General features: G+C 36.5%; 1 protein-coding gene across 8 annotated transcripts in view; it reads right to left on the minus strand.

Annotated features, from left to right (window-relative positions):
- Positions 1-24,733, minus strand: part of ENTREP2 (endosomal transmembrane epsin interactor 2) — a 136,232-nt gene that overhangs the window by 85,094 nt on the left and 26,405 nt on the right. For all 8 annotated transcript variants that reach the window (XM_068696035.1, XM_068696036.1, XM_068696034.1 and 5 more), the window contains exon 2: positions 4,379-4,435. Coding sequence is in view for 5 of the 8 variants with exons in the window: in XM_068696033.1 (XP_068552134.1) it covers positions 4,379-4,435 (57 nt within the window). In the remaining 3 variants the exon portion in view is untranslated. The remainder of the gene's footprint in view (positions 1-4,378; positions 4,436-24,733) is intronic.

Below are 24,733 nucleotides of genomic sequence, written 5' to 3' on the forward strand. Positions count from 1 at the left end.
AACATCAAACATCAGTAGATGTTTGAAGAATTTTTATTCAGTGAAATCCTTTAAGAGATTTGAATACTAAGAAATTTGATGAAAAAAATCATAAGCAAGATGTGGTTCCAATGTCATCATGTAATCAATTTGCAGTCATTACACTCCAACAGTAAACAATCTATCAAGAAATTTAAAAATCTGAATCTGTATGTCATGTACTCCTCCAATAGTACTGTAGCAACTGAAATAACTAAGTAACCAGACTCATGAGATCAACACCACTAAATGAAACAGTATATTGCCTTTTAGTCACTGTTTCTTCCTCTTACTAACTGTAATTGACACTCATAAGTTTCTCGTATTTGTAAACAGCATAATAGTAACTATTAAAGAGTAATGGTATGCTCAGACAAAATTCTACTAGTGTACCAAAAAGAAAGAAAAATATTCACAGATTGCGGTAAATTTTAAACCATTTTTAATGCACGTTGCTTGTCATGTTCAAAGGGGTTAACTCATTGATCTGGACACGCTGTCCAGATTTTTAAGGAAAAATGCAGATATTTTTTTCCTTTTTGAAACATATTGCTATATTGCTTATGCACACTTTTTCAAAGGCAATATTTACCTGCCAATGCTAATACATCCTTATTAACACAGTCATCTCACCACTTTAATAACATTGATTTGAATCTAATATTACTTTGTGCTAATAGATTAATTGAAGCTCCATTAGCATGCATATACGAAGCACAAATTACTTTTCATTATTAAGTGACTACATGAATCTCACAGCAGAATACATAATGCAGCTGAAAATTGTTTTGCAGACAAAGAACAGCAGCTAGTAATTTGAAATACGTTTTTTTTTTCCCCCTCCATGAACATAATTGGTTAAAAAGAATTCTCTGCAGTGTAATTTTAGGCATGTCAGTTAAGTACAAGGAGAAACACAGACCAATACTCTGTCTAGAAAAATTGGGAAAGACTAAGCACTTCTACATTCACTATTATTTTCATTTTTTAAAAAATACATCAATACATTACTGAAAAATATAGCATATTTCATGAGTAGATATCTATTAATTCAAATCATACTGAAGTTTTCAGCATATCTACTAAGCAACAATGCTTTTTCCCAGAAATTTAAGATTTCACACCATCATCTGCAGTATGATCGTTATCTTTATTCAAATACATACATTCATCAACATTTATGATTCATTAGTTCTTCTACTTAAATTGCTAAACCATATGCTATCACTTTCTAAAAGACAGAGAGAACTGTAAAAATGGCTAAGAAGGCACAGTAGGTATCTGTATTCTACACATAATGAATACTGCAGTTCTCCAAGACTAAGTGCAGGTAGAAGAAAAATATCATCTAGATAGTTTATGTAACACAACCTCAAAGGCACAACATTTTTCTACTGTTCATAAATATTAGGATACATAACAGCACTGGTAAATCATCCCTGAAGTTGGTGCAAGCACATTACTATTTACATTACTAACAGAGTACCATTACCAGAAGTGCTATACTCAAATATTAATCTGCTTCTGCTGTTGCCCATAATTTGGTAGTGCTCTAAGGATATACTCCAACATGAAAACGGTACAACTTTGAAGGACTACGTCTGCCTTTTGTTAAACACAAATATGGAATTGTGTTTACATTCATGTTCTTTTACTTCCTCCTGCTTTGGGCAGTGCTCTAACATCTCTGCTGTTTAAAAAGTTTTTGTTAGAAAAATAAAACTTTAAAAAGGTTTTTGTTGGTAAAATATATTAGACCATTTTTATTATTGTCAAATCATCACCTTTGTGACTTCAAATAAAATAAATATAAATAATGTGTTTTTCAAACTATTTCACAATTAAAATAGAACTGTTCTAAACTTCTCTGTCTTCAATATTTTACATATTTCACTCTTTACACTTTAAGTATGATCTTCATGTGGCCCACCATAAGAGGGGGGTTATGAAGTGCCTCTCTTCGAGCAATGAATAAAAAAAAAAGGCATGACCCTTGTATCTAATAGGCATTTACATGGGTAAGTCATCACCCTGAATTTATTGAGTCCCTAAAGTAGATTTATAATGAACTTCTTAATAAATTATGGATTCAAATGCTTGAATGTCTATTACATCAACCTTTCGCAGGTTTTTCTCATTATATACTCTGGCATTACAAAATAACAAAATATTCAGAAGCATCGCCAAAATAAAACACTTTTTCAGAGGAACAGTAACAATAAAGATTTATTGATAGGAACACAAATCATGCCACTGTAGCATACATGTTTGAATAAGAAGAATAAAATGGAAAAGAACAAAGTTTATGTTCAGCTACAAACCATTTCAAGAAGTATTCCTCTTAACACCTCAGACGAAAAACAACATATAGATAACATGACTTGAGAATTAACTCAAAAAGAACTCTGCATACTTGAATGAGTAGGCACTGACAGCGGAGAACTAAAAAAAAAAAAAAAAAACACTTGCTAAAATATTACAAGTTCCTTCTTCTCTTTCAATTGCAGTCTTAGACTGTACTAAGGGAAAATGGAATCCGTGCTCTAAACACAAAGTACTACTTTTCTGTGTGTTGAATGAAAATCTGTTTTATAAACCTAAATTGCACCCAAATCACACTGATAGTTTTTCCATTTATAAATATATGCTGCAAGTTTTTAAAAGTTTATTTCTGCATTAATTAAGCACATTACATGTTAAAACTAGTTTTCAAGCTACATGGATGTAGAACATGATTATCAGCCAAACTAGCCATTACTTAGACATTAAACTAGACATTACAGTAATGCAATAATATTACCCCTGAAATAAGGCTTATATAGAGAAGTGCTTGTGAGAGTGACATCTACAAAGTGAATTCATGCATTGACACACAGGAAAATTAAAAAGTAACAGACATAAGAATACACGAAAAGAAGTGCTAACCCTTAGTTTTGGGATAGAAAGTCTTGTACAGAGAAATCCTCACGATGTTTGATTATAACACACAAGTCCACAGATTCAGCACAGCACATGCATAATCTCTACATCATAAATGCACACCCAGTTACCTCAGTACAATCACATTCACATATCATGCTGCTCATGGCACTCAAATGGACACATACAGTGAAAAAAGAAAGTTTTCATGTATTTCAACTTTAGTATTTTAAATGCCTAAACATATAATGAGGAAGCACCAAATTTTATTTATTTATTTAATAACAGGGAAGGTCTCTTAATGAGACCTTTAAATTAAATTCGTTAACTTATGAGTTAGCACTCAACTATATCAAATCATTTGGTGCATTTTAATCAATGTTTGATTATAAGACCTTATAAGCATGTGAAATACTCTAAGTGGCAATCAATTTCAGGTCTATTAATAGCAGTATTAATTATAAACAGAACTTATACTATTCCTGCTGAAAATTAACCAAAACAGTACCACCTTTTATTTGCTCCAGGTGTTCCAGTTTCTGTAACGTGTATTAGAAATACATAAAATGTCACTAAGTATGCAATGTGTATCTAATTATCACAGATGTATTTTGGATTTTTAGCACTGTTTTTTCTTCTAGAATCAAGTACACCCAAGATCTTGTTTTACTCACTCTTAGCAAATAAAATTATTTTCCCAAATTAATCTCTACATCCCCTTAAGGGACAGGCTACACATATATCATTTTGCTTTCTCTGAGAAAGCATCTATACTTGAGAAGCCTACTGGACAAATTGAAACATAATTAATTACTCCGCTCAGACTGCTGTCTACTTCAGATTAAGGAAAGACCACTAAATATTTCTCAAATGCATAACACTGAGGCTTTGTTCAATTACTTCCTAAATCACACATGCAAAATTAGTACCATTTCATACAGTTTAGATACATCCCTATTCAAACTCAATGCTGCGCATAAGAACAGCTGACTCCATGTGTTATCTTTACAAGATGAAATAAAGGTTGTCATTAACAAATATGATCTACCCACTAAGTGGAAACATTTCAAAACCAATAATATTTTTAAACCTTCTTTTCTTCAGTTATAATGTTTTGTAAGCACCTGTAATGTTACATTACACTAGCACATACACAAACTGCAGTAGCATATAGGAATTCAATCTAGTTTACCAGGTTGGAATTGATCATTAACCAGTAATATAATGAAAAGCCACAAGGTCCATAGTAAAGCTTTGAAGACTTACTCAAGTCAATACGTAACATTTCCAATGGGAGAAAATATCAACATTTAAAACTACAAAGTCAATAGGCAGAGGTCTACCTATAGACAAAACCACTAGGAGTTACTTCTACAGAACCCTTTAGTCACTTATATACAGTCTGTAAAACAGGACTGATTAAAGCCACACAGGCACTCACCACAAGCGAAAGGGGCCTCTTCCATGAAACAACACCAATCAGTCCTGACAACAGCACCTGAAACAAAGAAAGCAGAGTCACCCCAGCCTTGGTTTTATACCAGCATATTTAAAAAATAGTAGACAATTCTAATAGCAATAATGAGCATTAAGCTCAGTTATAATGTTTGTTTTCATCACACTGGTAATACACTGCTAAAACAGACACTGTTTTCACTTTATTCTGAAGATTAATTAAACAGAAGTACTGTTAATCTGTTTTTAAAACAAATTTTAATCCATCCAACAGATCCAATTAGTTCTGATCAGATTGCAATAGGTCTTCAGACATGTTCTCCCAAGTCCCAAATGTCATCAGTACTAACAGAGAAAAAACGTTTCGGGTAAACTTTCTTGTGGTATCTTAGCATCATTGAAAATTAGGTCAGAGAAGCACACAAGAAGGGGAGTCAAGATGGGGCAACTGCTAATTTCATTAGTATTTAATCATTCCTTAGGAATAGTGCAGCAGTTTACTCACAAGTGGCAGATCGATTGACATTGTTTACCTGACACCGATTTAAAACATTTTGTGCAGTTTTTCAAAAAGCCTCCTGTTCTGACAGAAGTATGCCCCCCAAAATGCTATCAGAATCATTCAAGTGATTGACAGTTCCTAAGCAGTGCCCTAAGAAAGCTTAAGAAATGCCTTAAAATTATTTCTAGTATCACTAGCGAAAACCCCGTCCCTCCCTGTATCACACACAGGCACCTTCAGGAAGGTATAATTTAAAAATCACTTTAAGTGCCTTTTTGATGTAAATAATTCCAAACCTTTTGGTAAAATCAGCCAGGGTACCCTGCTAAATCAAAAGATTGTTGTTTTTTTTCCTACACAACAACAGTACTTCACCTTATTTTTGAAGAAAACAAACAAAAATGACAAACAAAACCCACCCACAAACATTCATTTAAAACATATATTTAACATACAGATATACCACCCCCAGTTTTTTGATTTTTTTTTTTTCCAAGACCTACTTATTCCACATGAGCTTTCCTTAGTTTCGAAGTAAAAATATATCCCTCCACTACAAGTCAAAAGCAAGCTAAAATTCATACCATGAGTAACCCAAGCTTATCTCAGGTACTCAAAAATAATACCTAAGTTACAGCTTGGACACCATAAACTTCAAAGACTGTTAAATGTCAAGAACATGAAACACAGAAACTGGAGTGATGGGGTGAGGAATACTGACTCCGGAGGAGAAAAAAAGGTAGCAGAGGGAGTCTCTTCATTAGAGCATTTAATCAAAAAAATATATATATATAAGCCAGACTGTAAATAAAATGCAAAGAAAACAATACATTATGTATTTATTTCATGATTCAAAACTGCATCTCTATCTAGCGTCTAGAGAAACAACGCACGTGGTGCTGGTGATCAGGCTGGAAACAGGCTGCCTACTGGTGCTTGGAGTGAGTGCGGAAGCAAGAGCTGGTGGAGCACGGAGAGCCAGGTGGTACAGCACCCGGGTGAGGTGCTCACTCTGCACGGTCTGTAGATGTTCATACTGCAACATATTTCACACTACCTGCCTGGGCTGTAGACATTCATACTGCAGCTTATTTCACGCTACCTGATAAAATCCACAGCTGCTGCAGCTGAAAATATTCGGGAAGACATGTTGGGAGATGCAACCTTTGTTATTTTCTTTAGCACCTATGCCATATAAAAACCTCAGATAAGGTTTCATAGTAAAACTACAGTGTTGGATTAAAAACTAAGTACAAATGCAACACGTGAGAAGTCACGAAAGCACAATAACAGTGGTTCCAAAATCAGAATATGGAATCCTAACGACTGCAGATAATCCCTAGAGAGAAATGGAGGCAGCTTGTATTTATTCTAAAGTATTTCCTAGAGCACACAACTTCCATACCAGCTACATGTTTCAGATGTTGGCCAAGGCAGGAAAAAGCAGAGTTCCTTTTTTTTTTTGCAGTTAATTAAATTTGCTCACACAGCTGTGTTAGCTTATTATTGTTGTATGATAACTGTCTCTGGGCTGATAATCATGTAACGTCAAACTGCACTCAAGAAGGTAAAATGACAGGGTTAGCTAGCTTTACTTGAGGCTAGACAGCAACACACTCTCAATTAAATAAAAAGGGATGGCTGAAATTGTGAGGTTATTAAAGAAAATCCCTTAAGAAAAACAAAAAAATTGCCTTCCAGAACAGTGTATGTATTGATAAATAAAATACTCATGCATAAGCCAGTACTTCTCAGTCATCAAGTCGTGCTGAGTCGAAGTGCTTTAGTGTACTACTTATGACCAGGAAATCCTTTCTTTTGTTTGCTGTGCAGCCTCCCTTCTGCGAGGTACAACTCTCTCTCTCTCCTGCCCAACATACCTGTGGCATTGTGCATCGCTGAAGAAGCAAGGGAGCTGATCCTTTTTGTTCAGTTGAACTACAGCTGGTTTTGACCTTTATGGGTGCCTTGCAAAATGAGAGTTACATATGTTTCTGTTAGAAAAAACCTTGGCACTCACCCTATTGGTAACCACGAAAAAGGTCAAGTGCAGTACATTGGTAAATTCTTAATATTCACTGATGGTAGACACTAAAACACTGTCCTCCATCTGTGTCACGAATATTGTCATTACAAGAGTCCACATAAACCACATTGTAATTTTCTAAATCCTATTAGTCCCCAGTATCACTGTGGTTACCCAAAAGCTTGTTTTGCCTTGACATGTAGTTATCCACAGCAGCAAGCACCTTTAACACTTTAAGCCATTGTCTACACAACTGTATAATTAAAAAAAGCAAACTGAGAACATTGTACATCCACTTCTGTTAGAATATACTAAGTGACTCTTAAAACAGAAGTCTAAAGATGATTTCTCATGGTGCACAGAAGACCAAGATTTTTTAAAAAACAAAACAAAAAAAAACAAACAAACAAAAAAAAACAACACACCCAACATTGTTTTCTCTTCATTTTTCACTTTTTATAAATATAAATGTCAATATTGGATAAAACTAGTCTGGCTTTATTTACTTTACAAAAGTTATTTGAGTTATTTTAAGTTGTGTGTAATTCGCAGACCCACGAAACTTACAGTAGTCACTCACAGTATCCGGTGCTTCCATCAGCAAAAACAGCTTGTGTAACATGTTCTTTGTTTCACCAGATTAAGGGCCATGAAGCACAGCACAAGGTAAGCTGTTTTTATGCAAGCATCTAAAACAAAGGCATTTCCTAAATATAGATTGAAAGGCTGAGCTGTATGTATCTCTTCTAACGTTTTCTAAAAATCACCACATCACATGTATATTCTGAAGAGGTTTTTTTCTTTCTTAAACAAAAGCTAAATTGGAGTTTTGATTATTTTTTAACAACTTGCCTATTAAACCTATTCAATGTGACTTGATTTGATAGCCTGCATATAATCTCGGACCTAACTTCTATCTGCTTAACTATAATGAAAATGCCCTATGATTTATTAATCAAATAAAACAAAGCTACTAAAAACATTTTCAAAACCAGATTTGCCAGCTTCCTGAGCAGGTACGTACAGCTGCAGGAATTCTGTTCAACTATAACAGTGGTGTTGATTCAGAGAGCAAAAACAAACAGAATACATCAGTGCTGACTTCTGCAGCATTAGAAATACAATATTACATTAGGTATGAATGCCTTTCAACACGCATATAAAAACTCCATTATCATTAATGCAAGCTGTGCTCATGCATGGAGAAGATGCATTTATTTTAATATGCACACACTGAGGCAGGACAAAAACAGAAGGTGAAATTACTTTCTGGTACAGGGATTGCAAACAAAGGATTTAATACAAACAAAAAAAAAAGCCCCTGATAATGTCTTTTCCAGCATTTTCAATTGTCTGAACTCAAGCCTCTAGAAATTCAGAGTGCTGATTTTGAATATGGTACAGATCAGATGACGCAGTCTCTTGATATCGCTTACACCATCAGATTTCCAAGGCTTCATCTCCAAAATGTTTTTGTATGTAACATTTTCCAGTGTCCTCCCTTTAAACAACTTTTCCAAACTACAAAAAGTGTATATTTATATGAACATTAATTAAATTAAAACTACACTGAATACAATGAAAGACTACCTAGGTAAAATAAATTCCTGGAACTGTAAAATTGCTAATGTTTCAGTATTAATTCGTTTAGTAAAACAAATTCTTTTTTCTCAGCACAACTTGAGATCTTGCAATGCTTTTCAAATACAGAGCACATTAGCTACAGAAAACTCAAAGTTCTATTGCCTATTCTTATTTCTAGTTTCTTGTTGAGGATTATACACCATATGTCGAGTCATCTGCTCCTGTTCTGCAAATTTAAGAGTTCCTCACTTGTTCAAGTTTGTAAACAGTGAACAAATTCTCCAGTCAATGGATTCAGTTACCAATAAAATAACCATACATACTGTTCCCATTAATTGCACCAAACTCCTTCCTCTACGATACTAAACACAGCAAATAATGCAAATTGTGGTCATCCTTAGCTCCTACGTTACCTGAATGAACAGAATCAACAGCATAGCAGTGTATTTCCTCCCAGTTAAAGCATATAACATGTCAATTCAAGCATACTGAAATAAACTATTTTTAAGAAAAGAAAAAGGTGAAATAATATAATATCTTATTTAGAGGGGTTAACTGTGCTAGTGAAAATATTGATTATTCCTGCAAGGAGGGGAGGAAAAGCCAATCCCAACTGCATAATGAGCTCTACTAATACCTGCAATCAAAAATAAAATGGAAACTCTTGTCCAACAAGCTAGGTATTATTGATAAAGCAATATCAATAACTTAATTTTGCAGAATAATAGATGACCTCATACCATGAGCAAATATAAGTGCTTCCAAGTGACTTAGAACAGACAATGGAGCAATAAACCAAAGTAAATTAGGGCATAACTAAATAAGCAGGGCTTAACTGAGTTTCAAAGGGACTAGGGTCCCAGTGAAGGGACAGAGAAAATGCAACAGATGAAGAGCATACTGAAACACCAGACTTTTTGGTGTGATTTTTCTCAGTTCAAAGTGCCAATAAAAAGCTTTACTCAAACAGAGTGGTATTCTCAAAACATTAGGCCAAAATTGCATGTGGCATTACGTTGGGCATAAAGGAAAAATTGGGGGCAATCCAATTATAACGATATAAATACCCACACATAAATTTATGAACACATTTAATCAATCTTTTAAAATAAAAGGCCAGACAACTATTTTGAGGAATGCAATATGGAAAATTAACATGATTCTATACTGGATAATGCACCTCGAGTACTGCATTCAGTTTTGGCCCCTCACTACATGAAAGATACTGAGTTGCTGGAACACATTCAGAGGTGAGCAACGATGCTGCGAGGGACTGAAAAGCACGGCTTCTGAGGAGCAGGCAAGGCAACTGGGGCTGCTTGGTCTGGAGAACAGGAGGCTGAGGAGGCATCATCACGCTACAACTACTTGAAAGGAGGCTACAGCAAAGAGGGTGCCTGCCTCTTTTCTCATGTGACAAGTGTTAAAACGTGAAGAAGTGGCCTTAAGGTGCACCAGGAGAGGTTTAGGTTGGCTATCAGGAAGAATTTCTTCATGGGAAGGCTGGTGGTTAGGCACGGAACAGGCTGGGAAGTGGTAGTTACCATCCTTGGAGTTAATTAAGAGATGTGCGGATGTGGTGCTTAGGGACACGGTTTGGTGACTTGGTAGCGCTGATGGTCCAACCTGACAATCTTAAGGGTCTTTTCCAATCTAAATGATGATATGATTCTAACAGCTTTGGTTACATTGAACAAAGAACAGAAGAGAATATGATGAGAATATGTACAAATATGATTCCCAATAAATGTAAGACTTATGATCATAGAAGTACCAGCAAAATTTAGATAAATTTAGTTCTTACAGGTGATACGTTTATAGATGTATATGCACATCCTTTAAAAAGAAATGTATGTTTTGTGAACCTACACGTGAATGCACATAGATAGCCTACAGGCCCAATGCTGTCTGCACATCTACTCCAGGACCTACCAATACACCATCACTGTCCACATGGGGATTTCTTTCCCTGTATACCCAGTTTGAAACTCTCATGTTTCAATGTATGCTCTTACTAAAAGAGTCTTCAATTTTCATCTCAATCTAGATTAAAATACTGGGCTGCAAAAATAGTACTTGTCATGCTTTCTTAAGAAAGGCTTTTCCCCCCCCCCCCCCACATTTCATAGAAACAGATTTGTCAAGCTGGTATACAGAACAGTAACAAAAAAGGTAACAAATTGGGTGCCAAAGAAGGGAATACTTCTACAAATGAGGAAAAACATATACAGCTGTCAGTCATCTTCAACTGATCGTAATAAGAGGAGTTCAGGCGCAGTGCAGAAACCCTAAGTCACCTCTCTTCACAATTTCAGGACTTAATGCTTTCTGAAGTTCAGATTTCATCTTCTCTTTTTCTCCTAAGACACTAAGGACATCAAATGCCAGTACAAAAATTCTTCAGCAAATTCAAGGGTATGTTTACATTTTGTTATTGTATTTAATGTGCTGTATTGTAAGTGGGGCAAAGAACAAACATTATATGTTGGTGTAGGCCTCTGTATCATCTTCTAACATTTTTCTAATACATGCTCAAATTTTTCTATTTTCTATGTATTTTCTCTGGAAAATGAGAAGCCTTGCTTAGGAGGTATTAAGGATAAAATATAGTTTTGACAGGGATGTTTTATGCAAAATAAATACCTATACTTTAAACTGTCATTTTTTATCGTTTTACAAACACCCTCAATTCTGTAGATATCTTTTTAAAAATATGCCTATGAGAAGAGGTTGAAGCAAGTTGGTTTCATGAGAGGGAAGACTGAGATGGAACAAAATGGCAGTTTTAAAAAATGTACAAGATGGTTAAAAAGAGGATGATGGCCAACTATTCTTCAAGTTCATTAAGTGCTGAACAAGAAATTCAACTGATTTACATTTGTGCTAATGAAGATTTAGGCTGGACACCAAGAATTTTCTAATTCTCAAGACATTTCAACCTTGGCAGAAGGGATAATTACAGAAATCCCACCACTAGAATTTGTTAACAAGACATTACACAAACATCCGTCAAGGTGGGCCAGGCAGAACCAGGCATAGCACGAGCAGCCAGCTGTACAAGGCTGCCAAACAGAGGGGGCATTGCAGTAAGCCTGCCTAATTCACTGCCTGTCCCTAAGGAGGCAAATACGAGCTCTTCCAGCATTAGTATCATTCAGTGCTTTCTGCCTGCAAAGCACTACAGCAACTGGTTCTCTCCAGAAGTGTTTGCAGCCCCTGACACACCTCCCGGAGCTCTCCCCCACAGGCACAGATTACTGTGAAGTTTAATTTTGCTAACTCAAACGTTCCTAGAAGAGTGAAGTTCAATTGTACTTGAATAATTAAAAAGTCTTGATATCCCCAAATATATTTTGGTCTAAGTGCACCTCAGAGAGAGAGAATCAACAACTGAAATATCTTCAAGGATGACATTTCTATAAAACCACAATAACCCTGTTAATTGGTAGACAACTGCTTAACAAGTTGCAAGTATTAAATGTTGTGTGAGTAATGTCACAAATATCGCATACTCAGAGCCTTCGGAAGTGACATTACTGTCAAGAGTACAAAATCTTATAATAATAATATTCATTGCAGCTCCTGCAATCTATTACTGGAAAATTATGGTTAGTGAAATACAAGCTACAGGGGGGAAAAAAGTGACAGCATGGGAATTAGCTAAAAAGGGATTTTCTTACTAAAATAATCCACCAAAAACATTACTTTCAACTTCAATTCCTGGAAAAAACAAAGAGGGTGAAAGAAATTCTTGGGATGACGGCAGTGGAAATGTATTAACAAGTATCAGAAGAAAACAATTCTACATGTTTCTATACACACGCACACACATGCAAAACTGCAGAACACATGACAGAAGAGCAGTGTGATTTTGGAATGGATTTTCAAAAAAATCATCCTAAACGGTGGGTGCTGATAAAAATCACACCACACTACCACATATGAAAAACATGGGGAAAAATATCAGTCATAGGCTAAAGATTATTATTTTTTTTTTTTACCAGACAATGTAGCTATTCATGTGCAGTTACGTGAACTCACTCTTCCACATGCAGTTATTCACCAAAATCCAGGCACAGCTCTGGTTTAAGGACTACAGTACAATAAACACAAAGAGCACAAGTACCACCAGACAGCCTACCCACAAGCAAAAGATCTGTGCACTGCAAGATAACTAGAAGTAAAACAAGAACAACCAAAAAAGCAACAACTTGAGCGCAGACTTGAGCTAATTTCTAAAAAGACTCAATATGTTCCAGACTAACAAACACTGCTTCCTAGCTTAGTCTCGTTTCCCCACACCAAGCCTAAAACCAATCTAATTCTAATTACCGTGGAAACAGGAGCAGAGAAACAAAATTCCTTGGTAGCCCACGTGAACAGGACAGTAAGATTATCTATATGTTTACTCAGCTACCTGAATGCATTAAGAGCATGCAATTTTGTTCTCACTTTAAGTTACAGGGTGGGCTTTATCCTTTCATTTTTGTTTTTCCAGGAAATATATTCTATACCCACATTAAATCTGCATGCTTCATATCTGTAGTTTATTTATGGGACTGACAAACAATGATCATAAAACTGCAGTATGCACTCTGAATGTTTCTGTAGAATAAGGATTTACCCAGAAAGATATTTTTTCCTTCTGCATACAGAGAAAAACAAGTTCTGTCAGCACGTAGATACATTCTGCAGTATTATTTTTTTTTCCATTTATGAACAAAATGATGTGTTCCGTATTTATTACTCTTCTAAGTGGTTCAGATCTGTTATGCTCAACTTCACTACAAGATGCAAGCTGTATTACAAAGCTATGGACAGGGATTTAGATAAGATATTAAGTACAGAGCTGATATCTCAATGACTCACAATACAGTCTTAATTCTAATCTGATTTTTATTAAACATCCGCTGAACACACTGTGACACTATTTTATGTCCTATAAAGTAAACAATGAGTATTAGTATGACAGACAACAACTGGCATAAGAATATTTAAAAGAAAGGAAACTAAGCAGTTTGCAATCAACCTTTTATGTTTTCAAGTTAATTATGTCTTTTATGGACAAAGTTGAAATAAACAGAGGACTGAAGTCTTACTTCAATAAACGCCATTTCACAGCTGAAAAGCTTGAACTCAGGATAAGATCCATTGAGATACTGCAAACGAGTGCATTACAAGCTTTTGAGACAATATCAGCTCTGGACAATTCATTAAAATTAAAATGAGGATCCCCACAGACCTTGAACGATCTCTTTCCTCTAGAACAGACCATGAAGGAATCAAAGAGCACTGCTACCTTTGAGTAACAGCACCACCAACACTACTGCATACCCAGTCACTGTACACATTGTAATGTTCAAAATGAAAAACAACAAATTGTTGTATACATAATCTAGTTAGGAACAACAAAAATGAAGAAACATGTCTATACATTCCCTACCATAGCTCAAATTAACTTTGTATGGCTTAACGATCCTTTGAAGAAGGGGGGTTTTACTGAGGTAGCAAGCCAAAGTTTAATTAAAACGCAGTGAACCAAAGAAATCAGTGAAATTAGAAACTGTTTGTCCAGTAACTGTATATATGTATTGTACAATATTTTCTTGACCTTTTTGTGCAGTCCATACAATAGATTACAATGATTTCTACGAAAATAAAACCCTCAAAAAAAACTTATTGAATATACTTTCTAAATATACTGGTAGGTTTTAAATTCCTTGTAATTGCATTGTAGTTAAATTTCTTCAGGATCCGAGAATGTGTACTCCACTCCAGTAACAAAAGATTCTGTGCTTTTTTCTATTACATGGGCAACAGTATTACCCAGCTATGAGGGCTTCACTTCCTGAATTTTCATTTTAGGTCTCAGTTACCAAACATAGCTATGACATCCACTATGTTGCTGTGTTGAAGAAAAATATTGTGATAAATTTCTTTAGACATTTTCCTAATCTGTTTTCACACCAATCTTGACTTGTATCATTGACTCAATACAGAATATTATTCTAGAAACATTGTTTTCTCGTAGCATTAGGAAATCACTAATCACATTTTTGCTGCTGGGCTCTTCCAATAATTATAAAAATGAAGACTGAGATTGCTTTAGATAAGTGAAATGAGACGATGGCTCTTTCAATTACTGACACAATTCCTCAAGGGATGAAACCTGCGGTGCATTGTAAAGCAATCTAAACATCAAGAATAACAGTATTTTCTTCGCCTCAAACCCCGAAAAGCTGCCAAACACAGACAAAAGTGCTTCTGCATATCTCTAGTACACAGCAATCTCCAGTGCTCTGGTTCTGTATATCATGTGGACCTATATTCCTAACTACATTGCCACAAGGGTGCACAGAGAAAGGTTAATCAAAAAGGAATAAGCCTTGCGCTCTAATAAGCGTGATTAGCCACAGGGCCACGCTTCCAGGGATAACAACAACAAGTTAAGGATGCATAGACTCAAATTAGAGATAGAGAAGGACAGAGCAAATATTAAATGGTCATAATGGATACACACCATCTCCATCCCAAGCCTACACATGTGTCATATTCTCAATGAAAACTGTATACACTACAGCAGCTATCACCTTTCCAAGGCATCCATACCCATGACACTGGTAGTTACCACATCCAAAAAGGTACCACATCAAATAAAACAACCAACCAACCAGAAACAAACAAACAAAACAACAAGAGAGAATGAATGGATGCATTAGTACAAGCACACGTTTATTATCATGATGGATAGATGCCTTCCAAACACCTTGACATCCCAAGGGTTGTAAAGACAGATTCCATGTCTCTGACATTATATGACTACCTGGTAAATTTTCCAGTTATTTGTCTCAAAGGATATTGCAATTCTAGAAAGTATAATCAAGTTAATTTATATTCACCTTGCAAATTAACAGTAATATCTGAAGTCTAACATTTCCTCTCATTTGGATTTAAAGTTTCTGTTTTAAAAGGAAGAATTATAATTGCTACTTAATGAAATTATATATTAACAATAGGAAGTCTTTTTGAGTATCAAAAACTCATAACATGCGCTTCAAGGTTAAGCTGTTAAACAAAATACAGAAAGGCAAATAAATGCTTTACATGGCAGCAACGACACATTTACATCTTCTTCCCTGGCAAGATAACAGAGAATCATTTGCAACATGGGAAGATTTAAAGATACAAATGTGCATACTTTCTGAAGCCAGCTAAATTTTTTTTTTATTTTTTTTATTTTTTTTTTAATATTACCAACCTACTACAGGCTAACTACACCACCAGTCAACTCATCGCTCACCTTGAGAAGATCTCTGTTCCATTAAAAAAAAAAAAACAAAGTGCTACTATATATATTATTTTTGGTTTTTTTAATTATTTTTTTCTCTGGATCTAAGTGTAGTAAGGTCGACTCTCTGCTCCAAACTGAACTTCATGCATTTTACAAAAGCTACAGCAAATTTCACAGGGGCAGGAAATCAAATAACTGCGGTTCTCAACCAACACCAGTGTTGCATATTCCTACTACAAACACACACTCCCATAGCAGGAAAATATTTGTGAGAAAGTGTGTTATTTATTTATCTCTTGCTTTCTAGAGTAGTTTTTGGAAATGGAATAACACTGCCCTCATCTCAAGCTCAAACCCTAACTCTTTTTGCCATCTGGTCCCACCTCAAACCACTCGGCAGCTGCCGAGCCCCTCCTCTATCTGGCACTCCGCACAAGTGTCTCCTGAAACACACTGACCCCAACCTGCAGGTTTATTTCATCGTCCTCTTCAAAGAGGCCTCACTGAAAACAGTTCCTCATTTTCCTCTTCTACTTTTTATTCCTCCCTCCTCTGTATATGCACATATACAAATATGTGGGCAGGAACCAGAAACACAAATACTCAGCATATTCCATTGAGATGCCCTCTGAAGGGTTGTAATGACCTCTATTTCTGATACGCAAACCCATTGACACATTTATAATCCACGCGCATATACATGCAAACCACAATCTTTATTGATAACCTTTAACTAAGAGATTTATTAATAAAAGCCTTATCTCTAAGGGAGTGATACATACATTCTCAGGCACAATTGCACAGATAACTCAATTGTTTCTTCCAAATCTACTGAAGAAGAAGGGGCAAGCTTAGCTGCTCTTGAAATGAGACATTTACATTTAAACTGGTTGAGTGCAACTGGGCAGTAGTTCAGGCTTCCCCTTTTTTTCTGTGCACCTCCCACCCTGTTACTGTAACGCACCAAGGTGTGGGGTGAATTCACGCTGCAGACTTGGCACAGCAACGCTGAGGTAAAGACCACAAAAAGCTTCTGACAGATTGAACAGAGACGTGCACTGGTGACAGTTAAATTCAGAGACCCACATCGGTGACAGCATAACTCATTCTAGAAATTATCAGAAAAAATCAGCTAAAGGTTTTGTGTCATTTGAAGCCCTCATCTCTTATGAAGCAGTACAGCAAAATAAACACTAGACTCAGTGCTTTAGCTCAAACATCTACCCACAGAATCTCTCATTTTATTTTTTTCTGAAGGCACAGCAAACCAAGTTTCTATTGAAATTACATCGAACCTGCTCCCAAACCAGACCCTGTTTCAACCAGCTTTCTCCTCAGACAGGGTCAGGACACACTTCAGCACCTAGTTCTCCCCATCCTGGATGCCACAGAACAGGACTTCAGGTGCACCTGCCAGCAGAAACTTACAGTGCAGTCACCCCCTCGGCCTAGGCCAGGCAGCAGGACACACCGCAGCACCTCCGGACACACAGACACAGCCCATCAGTGGCAAATGGTGCACAGAAACATGCTGACAGGCAGACTGGGGAAGAATGCAATGCATTTAGAACTAATGCTCTATACTACTCCATTCTTAATTATAATTTAAAGTAACTGTTTAAGATGTAAAATCCATGATTCTGACATGCCGGATACAAAGCACAGGATGTGTACTGTGTGACAATCCTTGTGACTGGTTTTTTTTTTTTTGAAAAGCTATTTCAAATTTTCTCGGAAAGAAGCAACAATGGACTTGGAAGCAGCAAACAGCCTAACGCTCCAACAGCACACACAAAGCACCAGTGAAGAGCTACAGGGCAACCACAAGAAAAGCGAGCTTTTGGTGACACTCCGTTTTGTAATGAAAGCCACCCAGGCCACAGAGGAGACATCACTGGAAAGATCTCGCTGACAGAGAGGAGCTGTTTCTGCACTGTGCTGTTTGGTGGCGTGCTGACAGCGACTTGGAGCTCAAAACTCCAGAACTACTTGGCAGAAGTTTTGTTGGTTACTGGTGAAATCTGACATGATGTGCCCCCAAACTCAACCCACATGTTAAGCAAGAGTTAGAAAACCACCAGCAACAAGATATAAACCCTCTAATCAAGGTCCAGCTCTGATATGTGTTGCTGGCTGACATCTAAGAAGCCTACGTTTCGGCAGCATGCAATATACTCTTCCAGTGATTATCATTAAATGGATTACTTGGGCAATACTAGCCAAAGCACTGAACAAAGCACACCCCTACTTTAAAAATCAAAAACCAGAGCCATTTTACATTGGGGGGGGGGGGGGGGGGGGGGGGGGGTGAGAGAGAGAGTGGAGCAAGGGAGAATCCCCAAAACACAACAGAGCTACTAAAATAACAGCTACTTTAATTCTGTAACAGATTCAGATAGATTACTGATGCCCAGCACCACACACAATTGAGCAGCAATTTGTGATTAATCATAAAGAATGTCAAAAGATTCGGTCTCTGCATCATTAGGGACTGAAATTCTTCTCGCACAGCAGTGGCAATGAAGCCAAGCCAGATCAAGTTCAAACTCCTTTTCTACCTTGATTTTGGAAATAAAGCAGGGATTAAACACTAAGCTTCAGAAGAGACCTCACCTCATGCAGTCCCATTCACCAGATCATGGTCTGCCCTCTAGCATTATTTAATCACCCAGAAGCTTATGCTATTTTATGCTTCACAGCCTTCCAAAAGACAACTCAATGAGAAGGTTCTCAAGCACATCCCTGGTTTAGAAAAAAAATGAGTTTAAAATAACTCAAAACTAGATGCAAATGCTAAGCCTGCTCAACTTTTCACAGCTTTGCACAGCCACCTGCATGGCACCACTCTCCTCAAAGTACATAGGTTTTGACACCCTGGCAAACTGACTACTGAGATTTATGCTGCAAGCGTCCATTCAGCCACAACTCCCTCTTGCTTACTTTATGAAGCTCTTTCTCCACTGAAAAATTAAGTCCTGGGAGTCCAAATGTTTATTCGAACCTGACTCTAGGGGCAGGACTTCTGTTAAGTATAATGCTAAGATTAAGAGGAAAGACATCCTGTAGTCTTAAACAAGTAATCATGCATTTTTACATTACCTCTAGACTCCAACATTTCCTTCTGAGTGTTTGTTCCCAGGAGTTAGGGAATCATTCTACACTGGAAGAAAACTCAGACCTGCAGAAACTGCAGTTCCTTACTGCATTATTAATGTGCAAATAAAAGCTATGCTATACAAGTTACATCTGTATTGCCACTGATGGAGGAAGCAAAAACCCAGAAAAAGTGAATCATATTACAACAGTAAGCATGCTTTCTTAATAAGAATTACAGATAAACTAGCATTTTGCACAGCCCTTAGTGTTGGATCTACCACTGTGACCAAAAACTGCAGTTTAAATGAATTTCACACAGTACAGCCAGTCACGTAGCATGGACATTAGGCTGATTAGCATTACATTCTCGACGAAATAAAAATAAAACATAAAACCCACTTGAATTCAGATTATTTAAGCAATGCAAATGAATTCTTGTGCATCTTACTCAGAAGGGCAATCAGTTCTGAGGAAAGAAAATTCTTACTGTGTATGCACCATAATCACAATGAAATCAAGACCTCCTACAATGCCATCCCCTCCCCAACCCTCACGTATCTTGGTGAAGCAGCACCTGTACCACCGTGCTAGTGATTCAGAGAACTGATTTAAGTCAGGCCTAGATTAAGATGCCTCCATTACAATTTTTTTTCAGTTCCCTGTTCTAGCAACGCAACTTGTTTTACTCTCTTGAGCACTCAGTGACATATTTTAAAACACCTTCTTATGGATCTCCTGAGAAATTACGATAACTTCATAGAACATTAAATGGATTAAGGTAAAATGTGACCATCTTCCAACTTCATCGCACACTACCCAATGCCTTCATTCTAACAAATTTCACAGGACAAGTAGTAAACAAAAGAATGAGTATGCAGTACACTGAACTCCATGATATTACAAGGACTGGCAGAGCCTGTTCAGTTTGTTCTATCTGCTTCTGATTCCCTGAAAAAATAAATCACAAAGCAGCTTTGAAATTACCATTCCAGTATGATTCCCACACTCCCGACGCTTGTGTTACTGCAGCCTGGCTGACCACAGACTCAACAGAAGAGTCATGCACCAACTTTCAAAAAAGAAATATGTCCCTACTTCAGTTGTCTTGAAATATTTTATTCATTAAGACAGGCTAAAATGAAAACAATACAGGCTGACAACCACCTCTGTGCAAACATTTTAGCACTATCAGATTGTACACACAGCATCCAAAAAGAATCAGCCAAGGCATGAACATAAAATCCCTGGACTTTCAACAAGACTCAGAGAACCTTAACGTACACTTCAGAGTAACTTGGGCATTTAAACTCCTCCTAAAGCAGGTGCTTTTGAAAAATCAGCTCTCCAAAACTGAAACGTAACAGGATGGCATTCCAGGAGACAGGGTGGTGACTTGACGTGTAACATCTGCCTCTAAAAGCATCTTCCAACACCACAGAGGAAACATGAACTATCCACACTAACTATGTGGATTAGCTATGTTACCACCTGAGAAGTGATCATTTTACTTCTAAGCTGCAGATTGTCACCAGAGACAGACCTCTTCACATGCTGCTCTGGGCAGCAGCTTTTTGTTGTACGCGGTGATAAAGGTGACAGGAAAGCACTGACAACAATGGCCTGACAAAGTCAGGAAGTATCAATAGCACAGAACAGATAAAACCGGCCTTTGCAGCAGTATCAAACAGACTGAGGACCATACTGAAACTTGCTGTTGAACCAGTAAATGAAATTTAGGTGCTGGGCTAATCTCAATCTCCTTGCTGGTAGCTAATGTGAAGAGTGCCAGCCTTAGTACCCCAGGTGCTGTTAATGAAGCACTGGGGTACTAAGGCTCCCAAGTTATTGCTATTGATTTTTAGGAACATGACCTGTGTGTAGTGTTTCAAGGAGAACTCAGATAGGGGGTATATCAGATAATGATATCTTAACTAGGAAAAGATTCTCTGCAAGATAATTTGTAACACACATTACACCCTATATTGTATTTCAGAAAATACAACAGGGCAAAAGCAGAACTGTGGCAATCATCTAAACACAAAATTAGCAGAAAGATTGGGGATTTTATCTGTTTGTTCTAAAAAAAATAGAGAAAATCAATGCAAGTATCAAGCAAGCTGGTAGGGAGGACAAGACTAGAGAGAGAAAATATTACAGTGATAAACACGGTAGTCAGAAAATCAAAATGGTATTGAAAAACATAAAAGCCACATGAATAGAGACTACAGTGTTTTCGAGTCTATTCTATTTCTCTTCCACTCCTAGATTTTGGAAAATAAGACATGGCGAAAAAGCATCTAAACCACTACTAATTCTCATAGACAAAAAGACAAAGCAAACAGTCCAAGCTTACTAGGCAGAATGCAGATTTCCAATCACTTTCCCAGCTTACATTGCAGTAAGCGTTTCCATACATAGGTTTTGAGATTTTGAGATTCCAGCTCAAAACAGGCTTTATACACCTAAGATAACACGCACACAAATTAGATTTGAAATCTAGAGTTAATACTTCCCTTCTCTTTCACGTGCTCTAGCAAAATCTAACACCAGTCCGTGCCTACAGCCCATCTGCAGCGACATGCACGTCCACGTGTCAGGTTCCCTGCAGCCCCAGGTGTTTTCACCTGCTGGGACACAACAGTGGCTCTGGGAAGTAGACATGAAAACATACCGGACTTCAGATGAAAGAACCCACAGGAACTGGATGGCAGAGAAGCAGTCACAGTGCTGCTCAAATACTTGACTGCGAGGTACATTTAACAGCATTCCACACAGAAATGAAGAACCCACGCGGGCTTTTGTTACTTGAAGGGAAGATTACAGTGAGCTGGGCATTATGGCTACTGGCAAAACCTAGAAGTGAAGACGTACATGAAATTTGGAAGACCAACTGACAACAAAGGCTACGCTGTATTCGTGTGGGCATACTTCTATACCAGCTGTGATGGAGTCTATACTTGCACACTCCATTTTTAAATCTAATTCAGGTAGGCATTGAATGGGTTTCACTGATTTTCCCAATTTTTAAGAGGACAAACAATGAAACAATTTAGTATCCAAAAAGATTTTTTTAAAAGTCTTTTTACTAAAAAAAGACTACAGAATTTAATAACTATAAAACTCATATACTCTTAAGAAATCTGTTGTGAAACAACATAGTAGAACAGCAGAAAAATAGCTACTAATTCTTAATTTTATGTATTTTTTTACTTCAAAGTTGTACACGCTATTACAAAATACAAATTGACAGATTCACAGTCAGGAAAACAGTCGAATATTGACCTTTTTCATGTCATAGTGCTTATAAAAACCATCAGAAGACATTATCACTGCCAATATTACTTCCAAATGTTCCAACACATTCTGCAAGTTGACACAGCTTCTTTAACACTGGTAATTATGCTACATTAGTGTTTTGCTAAATTTTGAGAACCTCATTTCTTGATGACAAAGTAAGTTTGAATGCTCACTACTGATATTTTGCCACTAATGGTGACAGTATAATACTACTTTTAGAAAGTCTTTCTAAATCTGTAAATAAAAAACAAAGATTATTTACTTGGGTAATGGATAACTGCAACAACTCACTTCGGATACCAGTTTGTTTAACTTCATAATTCAATTAAAATCTAGCCAAAGGTAAGAACTGAGTTTTTCTCTAGGGAAAGCTCATCTTAACTTTTCCCACGACCAAATTCAGGAGTGTTTTATCTGACAGACTTCTGTGAGAGCTACTAGTATGAATAAATGTTCCGTGCGTTCAGTCTGGCTTTCAATTTGAAAAGACCTTGCTGCACTGCCACCAAGGATGGAATAAAACGAGCGTGCCCAGGATGTACAGAACAATGTTCATCTTTCCATTTTCCTTGCAATCATTCCTTAACTGCCTTCTCTCTTATGCTGCTATGAAATAAAACCATAAACATTTCCCTCTTGAACTAAGTGAAGCATGAATTGATTTGAAGTTGCAAATAACCCTACACAAATACACAAACAAATGAGGTTTCTGTTTTATGTCAGCGCCTTTCTTGCTTCAAGAATATAGAAGGAAAACTTCAGTGATGCCTTCAATGCGAATAAAACTATCAAAATGTTATCTCACAAAGGGATAAGGGATAACAATTCATTAAACAAAAGGATAGTTCTCTCTACTTTAGATAATTTCCTTCAATTTATTCATACATCAAAAGGAAAATAATAAGTCAAAACTGAATAAGCTTTAATGTATAGAAGTTCAGATTACACAAGTATCAACGAATAACAGATGCAGTTTTAACTGTACCATTCTATCTAAAGGAAAAGATTCCAAAACCATTACGCCACAGAACATTTTATTACAATTCCCTTTTGTATATTAATTTGATATTCCATAATGGATATTGATTAGTATTTGTTCAATAATTTTGAGAAGACTTCCTTAAAAAAGCAAAGGGAATCTTTTAAGAGAATCCAGCAATTTAGAACTATTGATCTCTAGTATCCCTCAAATCCACATCAGCTGGAGTCCTAATTCCCCAGCATGTCCCAAGAATCTCAATATTTCATTCTCATTTTCAGTAAGAATTAGCAATATCATTACATTTGAATCAGAAATTTCTTAATTATAATATCCAACTACAAAAAGTCCCAAAGACATCTGAGATTTCAATGTAACATTACAAGAAAATTAGGCCAACTTGCAAGTCATCAATATATTCAAGAAACATTATCACTTGTAAATCACAGCTGCTTGAAATTGTCTTAAAAACATTTGCAAAAAAAAAAAAAAAAAAAAGAAAACATATCCCAGCTATCACATTAAGAAAAATAAGGCTTTTATGTATTTTATGCAACCTCTAAGAAAGGAAAAAGCAATCTTTTGTTAGACTGTTATTAGGGTTACTTGGTATTCTCAACAGAATGAATCTTTCACAAGTCTTTTTCTCTAGGGAACACAAATAACAGCAGCAGGTTGAATGAAAACTCATCCACAACAACAATGTTCTTTTCATAATGAAGACAAACACCAAAACAAAGAACCTAACTAATACCTCTAAGGAAAATACGACTGCACCAAATAAATGAATAAATAAATAATTCAGAATCAAATCTACAAATAGAAGAATTCAAAAGTGGGAGCAAATTCTGAACACAGAAGTAGATTAAGAAGAATTTCAAACATATAAAATATATCACCTAGATGTTTCTCTGGCTATGTAGCTTTCTGTTTGGAGTTTAATTTTAAAGTAAAATCCAGTGCATGCGTTAACATAAGTGTCAATACAGAGGAGAAGCACCCAAGACCACTGCAGATTGAGGACACTGTACATTTAGGTACACTTCACTAAAACAAATTTCATCATCTCATCAAAAAGTTGTCACTTTATTTATGCCAAGTTATATATAACTACTTTTATAGTTCTGAGTAAAAAGAAAACTGTAGAAAGGAGAGCAGAGATCCCAGCTGAAACAGGAACTTGCTAACACCTGCGAGACAGAAAACTAGTAGCTTGTGCAATGTACTTGAGATTGAGAGAGATTTTTCCTGTAAATCTCATCTTTATTTAGGCAGCATAATGACTAGGTCACAGGGAAATTATCTCAGTGCAGACATAATGAAATGTAACAACTGTTGAACAATCTGTAAATCAAGTTTAAAAAAAATAACAAAACTCCTCCAGCTCTTATCTTTAAAAGAGTACAAAAACGAGGCTACTGGCAACTCCAACAAATGAGCCTCGACACAGCACGCTGGTGCGTGTGCATACTTGGGCATCTGTGGGAAGTCTTAGGTAAACACATTTTGCAGAGCTGACAAGTGTTAAATTGGTCTGAATGTAAGACAGCTGTGATGAACAAATAC

This window comes from Anas acuta, chromosome 12 (assembly GCF_963932015.1).
Source record: "Anas acuta chromosome 12, bAnaAcu1.1, whole genome shotgun sequence".
Lineage (NCBI taxonomy): Eukaryota > Metazoa > Chordata > Aves > Anseriformes > Anatidae > Anas > Anas acuta.